The sequence below is a fragment of the Daphnia pulex genome, chromosome 6, assembly GCF_021134715.1.
Source record: "Daphnia pulex isolate KAP4 chromosome 6, ASM2113471v1".
NCBI lineage: Eukaryota > Metazoa > Arthropoda > Branchiopoda > Diplostraca > Daphniidae > Daphnia > Daphnia pulex.
The window spans coordinates 6,144,952-6,167,170 of NC_060022.1; the positions used below are offsets into that span (position 1 = coordinate 6,144,952).

Below are 22,219 nucleotides of genomic sequence, written 5' to 3' on the forward strand. Positions count from 1 at the left end.
TCTGTAAACTATACTCCAGTCTCATATCTTTCTGTAATGATTCAAATTGGACTCTGCAAAATTGAAATCAGCGCGGTAAAAACCAAGGATTTGATCGCCAATGTCTGAGTCGGGCGGAAACGACGATGTTAAGGGTCGAGCTGGTCTCGGGTCGTTGTTGCAGGTGCGCAAGTCGCAAGGGATGGCCGACTTATTCGCCATCTGACGGATGTGCGCTCAAGGTGCGGCGGCATTATCCTATAAAGACGTTGGAGCGGGACGCGCCCCAAAGGTGCCCCTACCGTCGGCGTCGGGTTTGGCCAACAGAATGTGTGTGTCTGTGTCTGTGCGTGTGTAGATATGTGTGTCTCTCTCTCTTGACGATCCGCCACCCTCCTCCCTCCCATCACCCCCGACGAGTATAACCACCCACCCAACCTCTCGCCGTCCTCCATCTCTGTTGGCTCATACTTCGGGATGTGGTTCGGCGGGCACCCAGCGATGGGAATCAGTTTCACTGGCGACTCGTCGGACGGCGGACGCGTCGGGCGAATCCATCCACCCAAACACAAGTCAACGCTGCCGTGAACGAAGAGTCCCGCAAGAACCTGAAACACACCCCATCGAAAAAACAAGAAAGCAGAAAAAGAAACAATCGAACGTGTTTCGTGTAGGCCAGTGCAGACGGAACGAGAGAGAGAGTGTGTGTGTTGCCGCATGAAAGATATTGCCGAGTTCTTTCCAGAAACGAACTTTGTAAATAACCGAAAAGCGTATATACGAGGCTGTGTGTGGATTGACGAACCTATCGTGCCAGTGAGATGTCAGTGACACGTGCGGCAACGGTTTGTGAACGACGGAATCAGCAGCCCCACTCGTAAAAAAAAGAAAGAATTTTGCTGTCATCCGTAATCTTGTGGGTGGCGGATGAGACAGTGGAACGACCGCCTCCAATTTGGAAATTTCTCCGGCGTCGTGTCTGTTATAAGAGCGTGTTTTCCCCGGGTTCATAGAGAGAAATTTGGCGGCTGTGTGTTTGTGCGTGTGTGTGTGTATATACAGTATAGGTGTGTCGTCCATGTGTTTCCCTCCCAATGTGCGAATCGACTTGACGTGGGCGTCTATTTTTAAAAACTGAGTTTATATTCCTCTTGTCCAAATTCCGCTCTTCTTTCGCCACTGTCGCTTTCTGGAAGAAAAGCTTACAGTTTAAAGTCGGCCAACGGCACAGCATTCTGATCCGTCAGTCTCGGCCTTTTCCACGTCCAGCGGGCACCTTCCACAGCGCAGCATCAAACGCCAAGCCGAAGGAGCGGGAGGGCCAGATGCCCCGGAATCATTCACGCCGCGTGTTATTCTAGTCGTTCCGCGTGCTGCTCTGTTGTTGTCTGTGTATGTGTGTTGACCGTGTCAACCACTCACCATCCGCCCCCGACATTTCAGAATTTCTTGCCAGTCAAAACACAAAACAAAAAGTTGCTTAATAATATGCACGTACACGAATCGAAATAGAAAGAAAATAAAAATAAAACAACCTTAACAAAAAAACGCCTTCGGTAACATAGAACAAGAAAAAGGTTTCCAGGCAAAAAGAAAATAAAAGAATTGATCGAACAATTGATTCGAATTCACTTTGGCAATGAACGATCAAAAAGTGATTTGAATAGCATCCGTTGTGCGTGAAGCAGGAACGTGCTTAAGTGTTTGAATATTTTGGTGGGAGGGTGGCGGTGGTAGTTCCCCGGAAGAAAAAAAAGACGATCGCGGGGAAAACGTTATTTCCATCCCGCAGTTCGTCGGCCGTGACCGTCAGTCTTGTATACATTTTTCCCCTGCTCCCGGTCTTCTTACTTATATACGTATGATTTCATTCCGTTGTGGTGGTAGTAGTACTGGCTGGAGGTAGAGCGGTCGCGCGCGCGCGCCCCACGGATGAATAGACGTCTGCTGGCTGGTCCGGAATAATCAAAGAGGTGAAATCTCTGCAGACGTCGGCTGTTTTGGCGACGACGCAATATGTCGAGTGGGCGCCCTTTGCATATCTGAAAACATTTCACGTTGAAAAGAGTCGAAGCGGACAAGAAGCAAAGGAAAAAGCCGAAGTCAAAAAATAAATAAAGAAAACAAGAGCGGACCTCTTTTTAGTAGTCACCAAGTTATTTTTCTTCTTTTTTTTCACTTTCCTCCTTCTTCTTCTTTGACGTGAACCGAGCGATTCCGAAGGCGGCGGCCTACATACTCAACGTTCGCCTGAAGTAGCGCTCCAATGGGAATACCGTACTGACCTCTCGTTCAAAGGCATCCGAATTGTCGTTGGCTTTTTCCTTGGACGAAATACGAGATCCGTCAAGTGGCGAAGATCGACAGAGAGAAGAGAGAGAGAGAGAGTCCGCGATTCCGTGCCCGGAATAATAAAAAAATCTACAATCCAAGTGGCATGTCCACGGCGCTACTCCGAGAAAGAAAGAAACTGCAACAACAGAAAATGACCGTAGTGTACCTCGAGTGACAATGTCAACCACACAATTGGTCAAGAGTCCGGCAGTCAGCTCACGTGAGGTGTGAGAGGAGGGAAATTTTTCCTTTTTTCGTGTGTGCCTTTCTGTGCCAAAAAAAAAGGGGAGAAAAAAGGAGATAATAATTGAACGATAAACGGTGGCCGAGATCGTCGACCATGTTGCGTGCCCGCAAAAAGGATGTGCGCATCAAGCCCAACCGAAAGCTGGACAAGCGCTCGTCGCGCGGGATGCTCTACGAGAACGAAGAGCTTCGCCTCCGCACTATCGAGATCAACGCCGAAGTGGAACGCGGCCAGACGGATATTAAGAAACTCCGCAGAGAGAACGACCACCTACGACGGGAGATGTGGGCATTGCGTGACGAGTACGAGAGACTCGAGAAACTCATCAAGCACCTCGACCTGGCCGGCACCGGGTCGGAGCACCACCACCACCGCGGCCAACATCACTCGGACGGCGAGGGCGGCGGAGGCACCGGAAGGGAAGATTATGACGAAGAGGACGACGACGACGAAGACAGGGCCAGTCAGCCAAGTCTCAATGGGCGCAACAGCAACTCGGAGGGCAGCGAGGATGACGACAGGGAAGCCGACGACACTGAACCGGTCGACGGAGTACCGATGGGCATAAGCCGCAGCAAATCCCAAACGGCCATGTCCAGTTCCGACTTCCATCATTCAACCTCGGCTCCAGCTTCCGCTAATTCGAAACTCGACTCTGCGTGCTACTGCCACGACGCCACATTGGCCTCCGCTAATTGTGACCTACATCGGATCTCGGGACTCGGCGGGGCCGTCTACGTCGAGTGCGGCAATCCCGACAAGGATAATATCGAAAATTACCAAAAAGCTTACGGCAGGATGCCCAGGCGTTGCAGTTCGGCAGGTGCCAAGGTCTACGTTTCCACTCAGCACTTTCATCCGCACACATCCGCTCCGGCTGCGCCCGCTTCCTCGTCGGCGGCGGCGTCTGCCGACGCCAACAGCCGCGTTTGCTACGAAAGTCTCTCGGCCGTCAAGAGCCGGTACAGTACGAGCGGGATGGAAGACGAGGACGGTTACGCGGCCTGCTCTCATCCGGTTCGCGTCGATTTGCGAGAGTTCCTCCACCCTGTCGAGCACCCGTCCGGCTGCCCCAACCACTTCTCGGTGGAAGCGGGTCACGGCATGATGCCCCCAAACACTCCTCCGCCGCCCATTCCGTCCCCAGTGACCCCAACCACCATCACGACGGCCATCCACCATCCGGCCCGCAGGGGAGACGATTTGGCAGTCGATGAAGGTGAAAGCAGCGGTGTCGATCCGGACGACGAGGGGCCCTCGAACGCCATCGCAAGTGGAGCCGGCTTTCCGCCGGACACGCCCAGCGAGGACGGCGAATTCAATTTGGACCATCTGGTCAACATCGTGCGCAGCTTCCAGCAGGAGCAGCAGCTCCATCAAAGCGGTTTGATCGTGGCCACCTGTTCAGGTTCACCGCCGACGCCCACGTCGCCGGACGTTTTGGTCGAGGAGGCGGAAGACGACGCGTCCAGCAACCGCTCCTCCAGCCCCGGAGCCAGCGGAATGGCCACGATCAAACGTCGGCCACTGTCGTCTGGCAACGCGCAGCAACAGCAGCGCCATCGACAGATGGCCATCATCGAAAAAGAGTCGGCAGGCGGTCGATCGGCAGTGGATGTCGTAACAGAGATGATGCGATCGCCAAGGGCCATTGCGGAATCCTCATCGACAGATGTGTGCGGTAGTAGCGGAAGAGCCACCGGATGGTCATCGGTGCCACAGCGCCGGAATTCCTTTTCCTCCTCAACATCTTCGTCGGCTTCCGGCTCTCCAACGGCCACCCATTCCAGCACTGTCGTCTTCCTCAACAACAACAACAACAATACCAACAACATCAATAACAATAAGAAATTGGCCGGAAGTAGCGGCTATTTGGGGAGTGGGCGTGGCGGCAGCCTCGTTCAGGGTCCCGATACGACCATGGCCGTGACGGCCACAACATTTTCGACGACAACGACGACGACCATCGACGGAATCGTCGTCACATCGACGCGGAAGAGCTCGTCGCCCATCCGAATCGTCCACCCGTCACACGTGTTACCTCTGCCGCCGCCGCCCGTGTCCAGCTACGACGTTCCCAGAGCGCTGGAACCTGCGGCCATGATGGCGACTCATCAAGGCCAGCAAGGAGCGGGCCAGCACTCTTACGGTGGCGCCCTGAGTCGACGGCGGGCGGATGAGACAGGGCGAGGGTTGGGCGATGGAAACTGTTTGAGTGTCTATCCGCTGCCGGACGGCGATGCATCCGCCTCGCTGCTCCGCCTCCACGCCGTCGACCCGCATACGGTCAGCTTCGATTTGAAGGATCTGACAGCGGCCCGGTCCGTCACCGTTCAGGAGGTGATCGATCAGCTGGAGCAGCAGCTGGACCCGACTCGCTGTCATGTCCGTGGTGTCCGCATGCTGGCCGGCACGCTCTTCTTTATTAGTCTCGACTCGTTCCGCTCCCTCCAATATCTGCTGCGGCATTCGTTTCGACTCAGGGGCCATCGCGTTCGGCTGACGGACGTTTCGGCTCAGACGTGGATCGTCTCGCTCAGCGGCGTCCCGCACTACATCAGCGACGCCACCGTCTCGCTGCTATTGGCTGCATTCGGGACGATAGTCGGCGACGTTGAGCGTCGATTCTTCCACGGCGTCGACACCGGGGAGCGGCTTGTCCGCTTCCGGCTGAAAGGACACGCCAAATTGCCCAGGCACATCACTGTCGGCGGCTGCCGCATTCAAGTCCGACGAATGTCACCGGCGCCAAACTCATCTCAACGCGATCTCCATTCCGACATGGGCGGGTTTGGCCCGGGACCCGTCAACACCTTGAATCCGACCGGAATGAATCGACGCATTCGACTCGACTCTCAAGCCGATGACGACAACTCGACGGACTTTGCGTTCAGTTCGACGGCGCCGGAACCGGCAACTTCGTCAACCGTGACAGGAGAGAGCCATTACGGAACCATTCAATCCAATTCGGCGGATTCGGGTCGAAAATCCGGGCCGAAAATCGGGCGATCATTCGAGTACCGAAGTCAATTGCGGGTCGATTTGAGAATGTCGGCTGAAGTGCCCGTTCCTTCGCTGTTGAGTGAAGATCCGCCGTCGTCGTCAACAGGATCGGCAGCCACGGTCCTTGTGGCCCAGGGCAATCGAGTTTCGACGACGCCCAACTGCCCGGTCTGCGAGCAGCAGCAGCACAGCACTCTGGCTCAGTCGACGCCGGGCGGATTACAGCCGCAAATCCGACCGCAATTGGCGACACCTCAACCGACAACAGCCCCGCCGATGGTCATCCATAGGTGCCGGCATCACGAGTCCGGCGTCGTTGGATCTCCTGTCGGACCGGGCGTTCCGGTAGCGGTTCCCTCGTCGGCGGTGCCGTCGGGCGAAGGTCGAGTCCATCGGGAGTCTCCGCCCAAATCGCGAGTCTCAGTCAACTTTGACGAGACGGCGGCCATATCTTCCGGAAGTCGAATCAGCTCCGGGACCGGAACCAGTCGGCCAAGTAATACGAAAACATCCACGTCAACCTCGTCTAATGGGATCCTACGGAAGAGCGTCTCTGGCGAGGAGCCTGCGACTGAGAGCGGAAATGACGGAAGCAACTCTGCAACCGGATCCACGGATGGCGGTCAGGGCAAAGGCAAGAACGGACTCCGACTGGGCGCCGCCAAAAAGACGGCCCGCAGCTTCTCGCTCGTCGACACCTTCCGGGTGAATAAAGAGCGCCGCAAGCCAGTTGTCCGCGTCGAAACCGTCATTGAGAACACTTCGGCTGCCAATCCGGAGGAAGGCGTGCGGACGCTGGTCGTACGGCGGGATTCGACCGAAAGCAGCAGCCGGAGTAGTCGAAGCAGTCGCAAGAGCAACGAGCTGCCTTGGTGCGGATGCTGGGGCAACGGATGCCTCTAGAGGAGAGAATGAGAGAGAGAGAAAGTCGCATAGGGAATATTCCGCCGCAGAGAAGATTCAGCCAAAAGCCAAAAGACTTGGCTCCTTCTGCGAAGGAGCCGGGGCTGCCAGCAGCGGAGAAAAGAGGAATAGGATAAGATACGTCGACGAAAGGGGTATAGTGGATGATGATGGCGGAGGCAGAAGAAGAAGAAGAAGAAGAAGAAGAAGAGAAGCAGAACACCATAGCACCGAGATGCAAGTAAAGGCGTGCGAGAAAGACCACGGACGTCGGCGTTCCAATGTTTTTGGCACGATGGCGCCGTCCTATCCATCATCTGGCTGCCGGAATGCTGATTGGGATATTCAATGTGAATGCGTGGCGCTGGCGGGTATCGCGCGGCAAACTCAAACACGTCAAAAGCCAAACAACAAAACGAGCACAAAAAAATGAAAAAATCTAAAAGCCAAGCGCACAAAAAAATCGGTTGGATGTTTATCAGGGCGTACGAGAAAGCCGAATAGAAGCGACGCGGACAAGCAAAGATTTTGTGCACAGACCAGCGAACCCAAAGATCACAACGCCACTACACCAGCCCTCTCCCATACATAGAAAATCACGCCACGACAACAACAACAACAACAACAAAAAAATATTGCATCCCGGACGGACAAGGCCAGCAGTGGTACGTCAAAATGCGCTCGCAAACAAAACTGAAAAAAAAAATGAGCAGCGGGAATCGAAAAGAGAAAAATAAAAAAAAAATTGCAGATGGATCCATCAAATGCCACAACTGCGTGAAATACCGAATGCTGGCAGGTGCCATGGATGTTTCAACGGGCCGCCGCCGTCGACAGAGTCCGCCGGCCCACCGCGCGTCCCTTTAGACTTTAGGCGATTCCATGTTCGATGCGACAGTTCCATTCTCCAGTCGGCTGCCTCCGTATTTGAAGAAAGTCCAAAGTTCTCCAAACAAAAACCCAAGCCAAATAAATAACGCAACGAAAATTCTAAATCGAACAGCAGCAGCAGCAGCATCCGTGCGACGTCATTCGATAAAACAGCATCGTCAAGATATTCCACTGTATATACACACACACACACTCGCTAGTAGATGACGTTCGGGCTTGACGCTAAAAAATAATACGCAAATGGTGAGGCAAGACCAAAATGAGAAATAAGAAGGTTTGGGAATCCAGTCGATCAAGAAAAGGAATACTCGGAATCAAAAAAAGAAAAAGGGAACGATACAAATAATAAAACAAAAAACAAAAGAACGAATCTTCTCTATTTTTCATACGCTAACGTTATTTTCAGAGAAAGGGCGCAGCTATAGTAATCCGCTCCGGCGGCTTCCCCAATCCGTTTAAAAATATTCCGCCGATATTTATTTCCGTCTGTATTTATTTGCCCCCCCCCTCCCTTTTCGTCTTTTGCCCTCGTTCTTTGTACATATTAAGTATGATATCTCAACTTATGTGAAAGAGCCAAAAAATAAATCTCTTAAAATGGAAGAGTATAGAGACAGAAAGCACACGAGTGAAGAGAGCGAAGAGAGTCAATCCTCCTTCTGTTGACTCTTCTCACGTTCGTTTGCCGCCATCCGCCCTCGAAAATTCGCTTCCACCACTGCAAAGACGAGCTCAACTTCTAACGCTCCCACTCTTTCTCTCTCTCTCTCTCTCTCCTTAGCTCTTCTAGCTCTCTCTCACTGTCTCTCCACCTCTTCTTCTTTATCTTTCGCCGTCTCTCCAATCGTTTTTCTGCCATCTCTCTGCCGCGCCAATGTTATTGACGTTTTGCTGGCCGAGCCACACTTGAACTTTGAAAGTTTTTATTTGATTTTGATTCTGTTCGTGATTTATTGAATGTATTCTACACTCTCTCTTTTATACTCTCTCTCTCTCTTCTTTCTATCTCCATCTCTCTACTTCCTTATCTATATATGAGTAGGCTAAGAAGTTTAGCTTTGAAAAAAAAAAAAAAAATGGAGGAAATTCTGCTGCCTGGCCCCGCTCACTACACTCCCGTACACTCCACGCGCGTGCACAGACGAGGGGATCCGGCTGGGGCCCAATGCACAGGCACACACGGGGGGGCAGGACACACCCACTAGCACCCAGTAGAGCGTGTCTACTTTATATAATACAGTGTACTCGCTGTGACAGGAAACGGATAGACGTTCCCAAGATCGAAGCCGTCAAAGTCGAAAACTAAGTGGACGGATCTCTCTGCCCTCAGCCCGTCATCCCTGATGATTTGGCATTTTTGAAATAGTGTGTCTCCTCTCTCTCTCTCCTTCGCTCTACTTTTTATCCCTTTTCTTTGAAATATACATTATATATATATATATATATATTGTACTAGACAGTTTGATCAAAAGTGTATATACGCCAATGTATGATCCCTCTTGTCATTTTTCATTTGATTTCTTTTCCTTTTTTTTTTCTTTTTTTTGTTCGGTGGTTTCGATTATCCGGCACATTCGATTCGTGGTTTGACAGTTTGTCCACCGAACGCCTCGCTACGATCTTGCTCTCATCTGTCCCTCTTTTCGTATTTCATTCATTTCCCCCTCACCGCTCTCCGCTATGTATGCAATATAATATACCACATGTTTGTTTTTTGTTTTTTTGTTTTTTTCGTTTCCAAAATTTCGTATGGATCAACCATGTCCCTCATGTCATGGAATAGGATGAAAAAAAACGAGGAAAATCGAAATCAGTTCCCAATAATAACTATGCCGTCGTTGCTCTTTTTATTTTGTATTTTCGAGGAAATTTTGATCTGCGATCTTGTCGAGTACAGAACAAAACAAAAAAGTATTAACAAAAAACGGAAACAAACAATACATTTGTTAAAAGAATGCATCGGCATGTGGCCATTGTTGGACATCGATTCTTGGTGCTTTTTTTCTTTTTCTATCCTCCCGGTTCCGTGTGATGATGTCACACGCACTCACGAGCATACACGCACAAACGGAACACATAAAGTCTATACGTATATATTAGATAAGATCTATATGTTTATAAAGTACTCTGCAAAGACGATAAGGAAGAAGACGAACGAAGAGGGGGGAAAAAAAAGAGGAAGACCAAACAGTGCCATCAAGGAAAATGGGAAGGCATCCAGCAATAAGTCAGGTTTTTTGGTCTGGTGCGGTCATGATGAAATATCTCTGCCGTTCGTTTTTTGTTTTTGTTTTGTTTTCATTTTTTCATTTTTTTGGTTACCCCCTTGGTTGATTCTCATTCGACTGCCGACATGTCTATTTTTTTTCGTCTTTTCCTTTTTTCGTATTCGTCTTCTTCTAGTCGACACAACCTCCACAGGCGTTGCTGCAGGACTGAAGGGAGGAGACGACCAGAGAGCTGAAAGTGTGATATGGGGTATAACTGCGGCTAGTACGTCTAACGTGGGATCGGCTGCAAATGGCATATAGTCTATATTCTGTTCGTCGTCTTTTTCGGAATAAATATTCCCTAGTTTTTTTTTCGTATATTCTATTATTTTTTTTCCTTGGTCCGTTTGAATCTTTAGAGCGCACAGTTATGAATCACCTCTCTCTTACACACAGACAGCGCCTTGCTCTCTATTTTTCTTCAAGTTGTTGGCTATACCATGACCCCTACAGTACGCGATGCTAATCGCATTAGAGTCTGAAAGAGAAAGACAAGTGGAGAGAAGTTTATCTAGGGTTGCGCTCTCTATTTCCCGCTGTCTAATGTCTTAACCGACTCTATAAACGCGTCAACCTTCTCCTATTTCTTCACATCTTTTTCTCTTGTCCGGTCATATGCACGTACTCCTGGCTGCCGCTGCCGGTGGATATTTAATTTGAAAAGGCAGGAGAGGAGGAATCCGATAATCAGCATCGTTAACTCTGACCAGGTTTCTCCCATATATTGGCCCATTTATGGTTTTATTTTTAATGTTTGCCTCTCTTCACAACTCTCGATCTCTTCTGGGTTGGACAATGTCTTCCAGATGAACCCGGAAGCCGCCATTGATCGGAATCTCTCCAATCCGCCTTTCCCAACTCGCTCCCTTCTCATGTCCCATGATGGTAGTCATCGTCTTTTGCTCGCGTAGTAGTACCCGAGTTACTTTTTTTCATTCCGTGCGCTCTGTAGCTTCGTAGAGTTTCTGCGTTTGGCTTTTTGGCCGCCAACCTATGCACCAGCAGCACTAACCAACTGTATACATTTTAGCCTACACAGTTTATGACCGCATCCATAATTCGGTAACAATCAGCCGGCGCACTCGATTCTCAACTTTCTCGAATTTCAAAAGAAAAACGAGAAGAGGGAGGGGAATAAAGTTAACTAATGGATGAATAAAATCAAGAAAAATTGTGAAAATCACAAAAACAAAATTATGAAACGAAAAAACTACCTGCTGGGATGGAATTGAAGGATATAATCTAGTCAAACGATGTCGCAGTTAAAATAACGGCCATCCATTTCGTCCGCGGATAGTGGAGAACGGCGAGAACGTGTGGGGAATAGCAGAGCGGACGTTATTGGTTATGGTTGCCCGATATATCGCGAAACGGGTGCGCACTTAAAACCAATCCATTTTGGTATAATCATGCACGGTCATGCAGCGGTTCTGACCAAAAGGTCGTCAAATACCCCGACCAGCAGATGCAAAGTGGCAAGATTGAAATGTTGGCCGCCTTTTTCTATTTGCCTCGATGGTGCCGTTCTGTTGTCGCCATCGATTTGTTCGCCAAGTCGCTTCTCCGGCGGGTGTTCGCCGGCTGCACAGGACTTGGCCGTCCCGATCGATCGCGTTTCACCCCCGACAACCCCCCCCCCCCTCCTCCATCCACTTCCATATGATTATTTTTTTTTTATTTCATTTTATTTAAATTTTTTAACGGGCGATGTCTCTATCGGAATGGAGAGCGAGATGTTTTATTCTGATCACGTCAGCTCGTTTTCCGCTTCCATGTATTTGTATTTTATTTTTTGACGTATTCTAATTATCTACTTTCTACCCAAATTTTCTCACAATTGTAGTCAACTCGGTCGCGTTCGTCCATCTTGATCGATCGTTTCGCTCGGGCTACCGATTCAATCAGCAGACAGCGTTAGCTAACTATCGTCGAGTGAATTGTCAGGCAAAGAAAGCATTGAAAATTTGTTTTCTTTATTATTATTATTATTATTATTATTATTATTGTATTATTTTTTTTTTGGCTGTCGGTTTCAAACGGACTGGCCCTGTAATTTAATGGCGTTCTCGTCACGAACAAAAGAACGCTCGGCACCCAATCGAATAGAGGCAAAGAGCTCAGAAGTTCATTTGGTTCTAATCACTCATCGATTCTGAGACGTTTCACCAATTTCACATAATTGGTGTAGGCCCCATGCCTCATATGCAAAGCGCAGTAGGTAGTAGCAGTCGAGTTATTATACATACATCAGTGTGCTGCCAGCAACCCGATGCTAACTCCTCTTTTCTATCTCCCGTCGCCCGCTCGCTCTTGCTACTGTTGGCTTTTTAATGAAAGCTGGCGTGCGATGTCAACGAGTGAGACATCAACGGAAATGCCATCGGCCGTAAGAGACTTGGAGGCCAGAAAAGCAAAAAGAAAACGAACACAAGAAAATGAAAAAGGAGAAACAGAAAAATAAGTGGGGCGGGAATAACAGGGGGGTTTCTACCAGACGGTGCAGTACGCTATATGCACTATACTGTTCGCCGCCCCCCAACCCCCCCCCCCCCCTTCCACATATAAATGAGTTACAAGCAAAAGAATAAGAAATAAAAGAGCGAGAAATTAAGAAGAGAAAGAAACTAAGCAGGAAAGAAAGAAAAGAAACGAGCGTAGAATGGGCGTGTAGATGCCAGAGTTGCAGGAAAATAACGCAGGATGATGGATTTTCTTCGTTGGGTTATTCGACTCAGCGTTCATAGTTCATAACCTCACACTCACACACTTAGACCAGCACGCAGAGGAGGCCAGGCTATCACGCTCTCTAGGAGAGGGGGCCGGTTACGAGATTGCTGCTCACACGTCGTTAATGTCATCAACGCATCTTCTCCATCTCCATAGTTCTTGTGTCCCTGCTGGCGCTCACTTTACTCATTCCAGTTGTTCTTGTAGCTCAACTTCTCCATTTGGGGCTACACAGAGTCTCTCTCTGGCAAAAATGCATCAATTACATCCCGTTCCCGTATATACCGTCGCCCGTCGTCCTAGTTCCTGCTCCAACTCCTTCGCCTTCGCTAACGTTTGCTCATGTCCACACGATCGCGAACTGACGTTGGCGCAAACACACACTCGATTGAAGGGAACGAGAGGTGCAGGATGAGGATAACTCGATCTTCTTTATTACGATTCTGCTCGTTATGCCACTCACGTCGCATCGTATCGCCAACCCCTTGTCGCTTTGTCGGGATGTTGGGCATGTGGCAAGAGATTGCCGGAGATTGCGGAAGAAGCCAAAGGAGAACAATTCAAATCTTCCCTTTTGTTTTCTTCGCCTCCTTCATCTCTTTTTTCACTCTCCCATCCGTGACGAGATTACATTGAAATTTTCTTTTTTGAGGCCTCAATCGCTTTTATGTTGCTGATGCCCACCCGATATAAAACTTTATTGGCGTTGAGTTTGTACACCTGGTGGAGCCATCAGGCAGCAGCATAAGCGGTTGAGTTGCGTGGGACTTTTCACCATTTCACCTTTGTGCCATCGCATCAGAGAAACAATTGATGTAGCGATAACATCGGACCCCATCATTCGAGTTCATAGGATACGGCCGTACGCTTGTTCGCCACATTTAATGCACAATGATATATATTACTGCGCACTGTGCACTTGTATTAAACGTGAGCAATTCACATCGAATTGTTTGCGTAGTTTTTTTTTTCTCTTGCCGTTTTTCTCTGTCGATCTGATATGTTTATTTAGGTAAAATGCTGCTTCAATCTATTTTTCTATTTTGGGCTCAATACATCTGCCGAGATCACAAATGTTATGCGTGTGAGGTATTTGCTGGTATATATGTTGTGGAGTAGTCACGGTGGTCAGTGGCGAGGAGCGAGGAGAGTGTAAACCTTTCTGTATTATATATATAGCGCTGCGCTGCTGTGCTACCACTATACGGGCCCTACTTTCTTGCAGCGGACTCACGCGATCGATCCTCTGGATCAACATTAGGTTTTACTGCGTGAAAATTGTTTTGTGAAATTTATGAAGCTCGTAACGTGTTCCAACTCGACTCCAAATTAATATTTCGTCGCTGGATTGGATGATTAAGGGTCTTGAAACAATTTGTCAATAGTGGAATTGTGCTGTATACGTACAGACAATATTTAAAAGGCGAGAAAGTTCTTGGTGTGCTCCTTATTCCGTTTGTTTGTTTGTTTATTTCTTTTTTTTTCTCTCTCCCTTCGAGGATTTATGTGTATCTGCGTGCGTATTATGCCGTGCGATTTCAACTATGTGTACATTGTAGGTATACATTGATTTATGGGAGTAGCCGTGAGCCTTGTACAGTACTCCCGATGCATTACGATGATCTGGTGGGCAGTTTGAGCATACGACGACAAGCGGACTTGAAGTCTTGGAGCGCAAAGCCTTGGGCAATTGGCAACGGCGGTTGGCCGTTTTATTGATCAAATAGAAAGGCGGCGCCATTTTTTGTTGGCTACAAAGTCAGAATCCATAAGAATCAAGAAGAGTTTGAACTGGTTTACCAATCACTATCCGAATATATTTTATTGACGAAAGTTATTCGGTGAAAAGTGAGGGTGCCATGAATGTCTAACACGCAATCTCTGAGATGGATGAATTAAACATTCTGCCCACAGCACACAGCACCCCAACAGCCGCTCTAGCCTTCATAAGAAAGAAACTTTTTGGGCAGAGCTGTTTATGCAAAGTGTTGAGAGGAAACGTCCGGCTATTCTATAAGGTTCACAGTCCGGCTGTCTCCCTCTCTCTCTCTCTTTGGTCGGGCGGAGTGGTTCAAAATGAAAAGCAAAGAAAAGAAGAAGAAGAAGAGGAGCCGCAAGACGATGACAACGACGAATGATGACCCCCAGGATGGTGCTTGACTCGGACGAGGAATTGCTGGAATGGCGGCGGGTAATAACCCGCTAGTAAAACACTCATTCCGATACTTGGCAACGAGTTTGCCGTAGATTGTCTTCGATGACGGACGACGGAGGATTTGCGTCGTTGACGAAGCGGATGATGGCGGGGAAAGCCTCTGCTGGCTGCTGGCTATAGCTCGAAATCCAGCTCAGCAGTCGCCATTCGTCAGTTAAGAGTTGCGAGAAAAATCGCATCGAGTTGACCAATCGGGTTATACGCGAGTGTCTGTCTCTCTGCTGGCTGTTTCGCTGTGTGGATTTAGTGGAGCTCTCTAAAGTAGGCGGCAGCCACCGCGCGGGCTCGCCGGAAGCCGACCGGTTGCAGCAGCGTGCGGGCTAACTTTAGATATACTCGCCAGACGCGGGTGCGATGACAAATGAACGCCCGCCGCATCAGAGCTCTGGCCTTTTCTTTTCGCCATTTTGATTTCAACATTTTTCTGTTCCGTATGTCTTTCCTTTTTGGCCGTCGCTGTCATCAGGCGATTTTAAGCCACACAAATTCATAAATCATCCATCACGTTTGAGACAGCAGACAGCAGCTGCTTGCTGCGACCTCGTTGTTGTTATCTTTGGCATGGAATGGAAATTTAATTCAAAATTCCCCTTACAGTTTCATCACAGAGATATGGCCCTATCTGATTCCTGTCTTTGACAAGTGGCTTTCCTACTAAATGAATCACCACTCGAGAACGAGAACGTTTGGAAACAATAACACAAGAAATTAAATTGAAGTCGACTCAGCGCAAAAGATCGAAAAATCCATAGCTAAATGCAAACGTGAACGAAGTCAACTGTTTCATTAACGAAACTTATCATCGCTATCATAAACCGTTTCCTGGAAAATGGGAAAATCCAATTACAAGTCTGTCGACAGAATTTCATGGGTTTAAACGAGTTACCTGACATCGATTCCACTCGTCAATAATAAAAAATGGGCGACTAAAACAACCAAAATGGTTCAAACCCCCGTTCAAACCATTAAAGATGAACGACAAACGGAAACGCGGTGTTTTGAGGGACGCAAATTTCGTTTCCCGAGACGCTACTGTCGCTCAAGCGATATCGAACGAGAATCTTTCCAAGTTATTGCCCTGTTGGGGGAAAGGGAAACGGGTTAACACTTGACATCTTTCTACCATGTCCTAACACACAGTCGAAACCCAAGAGCGTGGAAAATACCTGAAACGATGAAAGACAAACAACCCATTGGCAAAGCTATATTCGGTGTCAATCGTCGTCATCATCTTGGCAAGATGAAAAGATAAACGAAAAAAACACACGGAGAAATGAAAAAGAAATATAATTGGCAGGTCCCGCGAGAAATAGAGCCAGACGTTTTAAAATAATCAAACAGCTGCTGCTGCCCTTGTGTTCCATAACAAAATTCGAATGTTTTATGGGTGTGCAAACGCTCGGTGGTTGCTGTGTGTTTGATGATGGGGAGTGATTTGGATGAGAGTGATTTGGATGTGGGAATTGAAATGCCAGAAACACGAAAGAGAAACAGAAGAAGCGTAGAAACGCGGTAGCACCGGGGTCTGAAAAGCGCTGCTCGAAATGATTTTGTTGTCGCGTCGTTGTTGTTATTGTGTTTTCGTCTTTGCTTTTCTTCTTGGCTCCTTCTTGCGTTACACGAGAGAACGATCAAATGGAAATAGAAAGATAGACGCGAAGAAAACAAGAAGTGAAGGGAGCTCAGGAGAAAAAGACGAGAGAAAACAAAAAGTGGTTCGAGCCAATGTTGAGGGGGAGGCTCAAACCGTTACGGCACGAAAAAGGCAGAAGGATGTCGAAAATGGGAGGCGATTGGTTGTTGTTTTTCCAAGGCTCTTCAGCGCGCCCTTTCTCACGTCCAAATTGGAGCATTTGTTTGTTTAGCCGCTTCAATGGAAAGACATACACATGCCGAGCACAGCGTCGTCGCTATATAGCTCTCCCGGCCCGTTAACCGGTATTCGCCGTGCTTCGTGAATAACGCGGCATATGTCATACCGGTCGCTCGGAGAGATTTCCCCAACTTTTTTCTTTATTTTCTTTTCTCCTCTTTTTATTTCCTATTTTTCATCTTGGTCATTTCTTGTAACATGAGGTCATTTTTTTTTTCTTCTTCTTCTTCTTTACGGGATGACATCTGGGTTATATGTGTTTGCTTTTCTGTTCCCGGTACAGAACAGAAAGAAACACTAACGGAGGAGAGAGCATTCAGGAGCATTCCTTATCTCTCGTGCGCGCAGCCACACGTTGGTAGGTCAGTTTGGTTTTGTCGTTCCTTGGAATTAGCCTCCCTGATCTTCCCCATCGGCTGTATGGGCCGGTATACTGACCCGTGCTTCTCTGTATATGAGCAATATGTCTGTATACATACACAGACCGACAGACCAGTGCATGGCATACTAGACGTTAGTAAACACTAACAAAAGCCTCAACTTTGATCAACAAAAAAAGACAAATTTTAAAAAATGTCGATGGTATCGCTCTAAAACGTGAGTACAAACCATAGATGAGAGGGGGTAAAGGCCTAAAGGCCGTGTTAAACATATAACGGAGACAATGCCTGCAGCTCTTACTCCACCTCTCTGGTACCGGGTTATTATTTTTTTTTTTTTGGCTTTCACTTCGGCACGAATCGTAAATTGTCCCGAAGAGATCTAGCAACCCCGAGTTGATGTTTTCGAATGTTGTTGTTTGAGGCACGTCTGCCGCACCCATCGCAGTCGACGGTTATCTAGAACCTCTAGAAAGTGACTTTGGTCCGTTTCATTTTCGTCCGTACACCTTCGACACTTTGTTGACGTAAAGCACGGCCTGTTAAATATCTTCGGATTGTCCTTCATCGATGGGCACCCAACTCAACGATTGGCTCCCTTTCATCTAGGTAATAACAATAAATCAACTCGGAAGACAGCGTCATCTGTTCCCATTTTTTTTCCCTTCCACATTCTTCTCTCTCCTGTCTCGTTTTCTTATTTTCTGGCTCCTCATTAGCGAGATTTGGCGTCGGATCAGAAATCAAAATTTGCGCCTCCTCACGCCAACCAAGACGCCAACACGCCTGGCGTGGGTAGTTCTACTTATTTGTCTCGTAGATGCAGTATTTTCCATTCGGTGAATGTTAATTCGTGTTCTGAAAGAACGATCGTGTTTCGGAAAAAAAAAGCTATTTTTACATGTATAACAAAATATGTAGTTACAATACAAGGGTCGCCTTCCCGTCTCAATTCCAGGTTCTATCATCCAGTACGTGACATGCATCATTATGTCTTTCTCTTATCGCCTCAACGAATTTCACTTACCAAAGTGCAATAATTTTCGTTGATGATGACTAGGCTACAACAAAAATAAATCACAATAAGTCTTGTTGGAATGAGAACGTGAAAACACCACATTGCTGGTCAATTGGACAATTTTTGCGGGACAACTTTCTCGTCAGAGGCTGTGCCGTCATTCATGACCTTTCTTCGTTCTTTTTTATTTTGTTTTTTAAAAATAACTCCTTTATCTTTTGTTCTCTTTCCGTGTGGAAAGCCCAGCAGTCAGAGAAAAGGACAAGAGAGAAAGAGAAGTAGGTAATCGATAATGAACCTAGTCTCTCTTTCGTCGCTTTTTCTTTTCGCTTTGTCCCTTTGATCACGAGGCGGGAGCGACACACACTGATATGTCTCCTTCCATACTCTCTTTCTCTCTCCCGTCTAGCTGTGACGTTCTATATTGTACTGGTAGAGAAGAGCAGATAGCTGTATAGAGCCCAGCAGTAGAAGCAGACATAGCAGAGAATAAGGCTTCACCTCTTTCTCTTTCTCTCTCTCTCTCTCTCTCTCTCTCTTTCCCGATGTTTTCGCTACTGTTCCTGAGTTTCTAGAGTCCTGGCTGCGACATTCAATGCACTCTTGAGTGGTAATCCATCACGTTCCGAAAAGAATTCTCTTTTCCTTGTTCCCTTCAGCAGGAGCCCAGATAGTCTTATTGCGGATTTTCAACTAATGATGTGACGAAAAAAAAATCGAGTAGCAATTAAATTACGTTGCAGTCGAGAACATATAAATAACAACGAAAAGCGATCGTTTCTTCAGAAATTTTTAATACCGTACAAAAATTGTGAATATCGTGCAGCATATTTTTTATTATTGAAAGGCTATTCATGAAATGATGAAAGAATTCGATTAGGTCACTTTTGAACTCAACCAACCACAGCTGATTGATTGTCATGACAGAGACATTGTGCAATTGTACATATCTACAATTCTACATACAGTTCTTGAATTTCGAAGCGTTTTCAATTTATTTATTTGTTTGGTCTTGTTTTTTTTTCGAAATCCATACCTTTTCTTTTTCATTCCATTGTTTAGAATAGAAATAGAAGTTCTGGTGGTTCTACGGTCAGCTGATTGGTACCGTTGTATGTTGCTTTGTTTCCGACAGAAAAGACAAGAAAGAAAGAAGGAAGTGAGACGGAACAGTGAACTTTCGGGGACAGACTCGTTTGATGACCCGTTCACCTTTTTTTTCTTGTCTTTCGCTGTATTCTTCAACTTGATCGGTTCTGTTCCATCCTATATTCTATTTGTCTGTGGGTGCGTCACACAGCAAGGGCGAGCCTATAGAATGTAGCTCAATTAAGGTCCCAAATCCGAACGAGCGTCCTTGATTGACTCTTTCAATTATATGGTGGGGAGCAAGTAGGTTGGACGACGCAAGACAATGGAGAGGAGAACTTTTGGTTGTACAGTTGTCCGCGAGTTGACCATTTAGGTGAATAACTTTTGTGCCTGCGTGTGCTACTACAACGACATTAGGCTAATAACCGCTGTACACATGAGACTTAATCCTCTCTATCATGAGACTGACTTTGCTTCTAACTAATAGGAGTATGAACTCATGTTTACTCGTTTCATCTTTTACAGGAATAGCCGCTCAAGGAGTTGCGAGTGCTGTTGCTTCTGCTTCAACGTCCGCCTCTGCCGTCTCCGCAGTTGCCGCCTCCCCTTCATCCGACACCGAAAGCGGTAAGATTATTCACTCCATGTTTTTTGTTGTTTTTTTGTTGTTTATTTTTTTTATTTCCCTTATTCTAACATGTACTGCGTTTCCTTACATCTCTGGCAATCCTACTTTCAATGATTGATTCATATACGGAAAAGAGCGATGGATTCTGGCGCTTTCTGCGTTCTCGGATATCGCTATATTTGCCTGTAGGCGTACAATAGGCTATGTACAATTTCTCATAGAGTATGCGCACCGCCTCCTTCCATCGATCATTGAAAATGCGATGCGATTCAATCGCATCGGCTTCGGGGATCAATCTAGCTTAAGATGAATCCGGTTGTCGAAGTGTAACGAATAAAGAGAGATGCAAACGCTTTTGCACTGTTGTCTGTCTGGCGCATGAAGACTACGGTGCCGTGTTTGTAATAATAACGACCGCCACGGTTATTTGTTTTACATTCTGTATTCTTTTAAGTGTGTATCATCTTCATTCTTTCTATAATTAAGTACTGGGTCTGGATTTTTTTGAAAAGGGGACCGACATTATTTCCAGTCAAACAAAAGACTATAAGACGAGAAAAGGGACTCTTCATAGCGTTATTGGGGTCGCGAACCAATTAACCGTACGTGAAATGGTATCACTTGGTGGATACTGATATCGTTTATTCCTTTTTTTTCTGACTACTTTTTGGCTTTCGTGGTTCGTTTTCCTCAAGGAATAAAAGAGCAAAGGAATAAAGACTTGAGGAGAAATCCCACAGTCGTACAACCAAGAGAAAGGCGGAAAGAATTAAGAGCTAGGACCCTAAGAGTACAGGAGGCATGCAGATAGTTTTAACTCTTCATCTCATTAAGCACGACGTACGTGGCTGGATGAAAAGCAAAGAGTCGTGTGGCAGCCAAAGTCATAGACGCACTGAAAGGCTTTGACGTCGTCGTCGCATCGTCTCCCAGTTGCACACCGTGACGGTGGCAAGTGTTGATTGCATCATCAGCTCTTCGTGTAACAATACTCGGGTAGCCTATACATATACTAGACGTCGTTAGTGATGCGATTTTCTTGGTTCTAGTCGTCGTCTCGGTACTTGTCTCGTTCCACGGATAATAGTGATCGGCCCTAATGGAGACGTAGCCAATTAATCGTAGCCCCCAACTCCCGATCCTAACCTCATCTCGTCCTTGCCAAGCCGCGACTATCAGTCCGAAATCAATTCAACTCACCAGCATCCAGCATGAAGGTCGAAGGACTCGAAGCAGTGATGAGGTCTTCCATCGTTGTGCCGTGCCTAATGGTCGTCCACGTCCTTATAGTTCCTTACGTTGGGTTGACAAACGATCTTGGCTGATCGACATTCAGTCCTCACGTCACGGCGCCGAATCCCTTTGACTTGTTTCTTACTTCTTCAAAGCTCTTCTTAGAGGATTCGTGACGGCCAACGAGCCAAGTCTCACCATCCATCGCCGGTAATTGTATCAACGGACAGAGTCGATTTGTTGCGGGGCGGATTTTTTCCCCCCTTCTTCGAGCTCTTTTGCGAAGGAGGTTCAAAGTTGAACAGCGAACTTGGAAAGAGTAGGCTCTAACTGCGTTCAAGTTTACAATTTCAACTATAGACGAATCGTTTTCGGTCGACATGCAACACAATACAAAAGGGAGAAGAAACCAGGGTACTATCGATAGCACCACCATTCAATCAGTCGATTCAAGAGTTCGCTTCAAAAGAGCCTCGCTCATCTTGAATGTGCTGGAGGGCTAAAAGCCGAGCGTACCGGAGCGGCGCTAGCTGCTCGTCGTATATAGTTGCCACCGTCTCTTTCGGCCGCTACTGCCACCCTCTGCATTTCCAAATCATTTGATACCGTTCCGTTCGGATTGCGATCCGATCCGCCGGATGTCAATCCATTATAAGGAATTGAATGGACGGGCGCCCCTTGCGCCGGTCGTTTCAAAGTCAGTGCGTCCGAGTTCACTCTCTACATTTGAGAGAAAGAGAGAAATGGAAAGAAGAAGCAGTAGCAGCAGCACAAGAATAAGAGCGAAGAAATAAGAAAGGAAAGAGTGGGAGAAAGAGATATCATTGAAGCTAGGACAACATAAAAGCTGGTAAAGAAAGAATTTTTTTAATATGCTGGTTGGTCATTCCAGAGAAATACAATCAAGACGAGTTTTTTTTTTAAGACTACCAAAGAGGTTCTATATAAGTAATAAGATTTAGGGGTTTGTTATTCCGAATTTCTGACCATGCCACCCATTTGACTTGGCAAAGGAAAGAGTGCATTTCTTCTCTAATGAGGGCAAGATAAATTGACAAAGGTTACGATTTTATTATTGACTTAATGTTCTTTCTTTTTCACCAATTCATAAATTGGTCTGGCTTTTGGCAACTCTTCCAAACACGTTGGCCACCGTGACCGGCTGCTGGAAAAGGTCACTGTCGCCCGTCAAGTCTTGGTCGTTTTCCGTTCCGTATGAACTGTCCTCTAGCCATCTCGGTGCGTGTCCACTTATACGAACACCAATGCAATCATAAACTATTCTTTTTAAGCGTCCACCGTGATTCCGACTGGCAAGAACAGCAAGTCTTTTTTTTTCCTATTACCAACAAATTTCTAGTCTGCTAGAGGGAGAAGTTGGCCTATCTTTAGACGGTGCTTGGCCATCGTACACGAATAAACAAAG

General features: G+C 47.1%; 2 protein-coding genes across 5 annotated transcripts in view; both read left to right on the top strand.

Annotated features, from left to right (window-relative positions):
• LOC124195638 (inactive tyrosine-protein kinase transmembrane receptor ROR1-like) overlaps positions 1–22,219 on the top strand; it is a 169,768-nt gene that overhangs the window by 31,161 nt on the left and 116,388 nt on the right. For all 4 annotated transcript variants that reach the window (XM_046590148.1, XM_046590146.1, XM_046590147.1 and 1 more), the window contains exon 2: positions 19,458–19,559. In XM_046590148.1, the coding sequence (XP_046446104.1) occupies positions 19,458–19,559 (102 nt within the window). The remainder of the gene's footprint in view (positions 1–19,457; positions 19,560–22,219) is intronic.
• On the top strand, positions 19–9,312 carry LOC124195637. The gene has a single exon (XM_046590144.1). The coding sequence runs from the start codon at positions 2,654–2,656 to the stop codon at positions 6,464–6,466; it is 3,813 nt and encodes a 1,270-aa protein (XP_046446100.1). The 5' UTR covers positions 19–2,653; the 3' UTR covers positions 6,467–9,312.

Excerpts from the sequence above, each read along its gene's own strand:
- LOC124195637 (XM_046590144.1), top strand. The coding sequence starts at position 2,654 with ATGTTGCGTGCCCGCAAAAAGGATGTGCGCATCAAGCCCAACCGAAAG.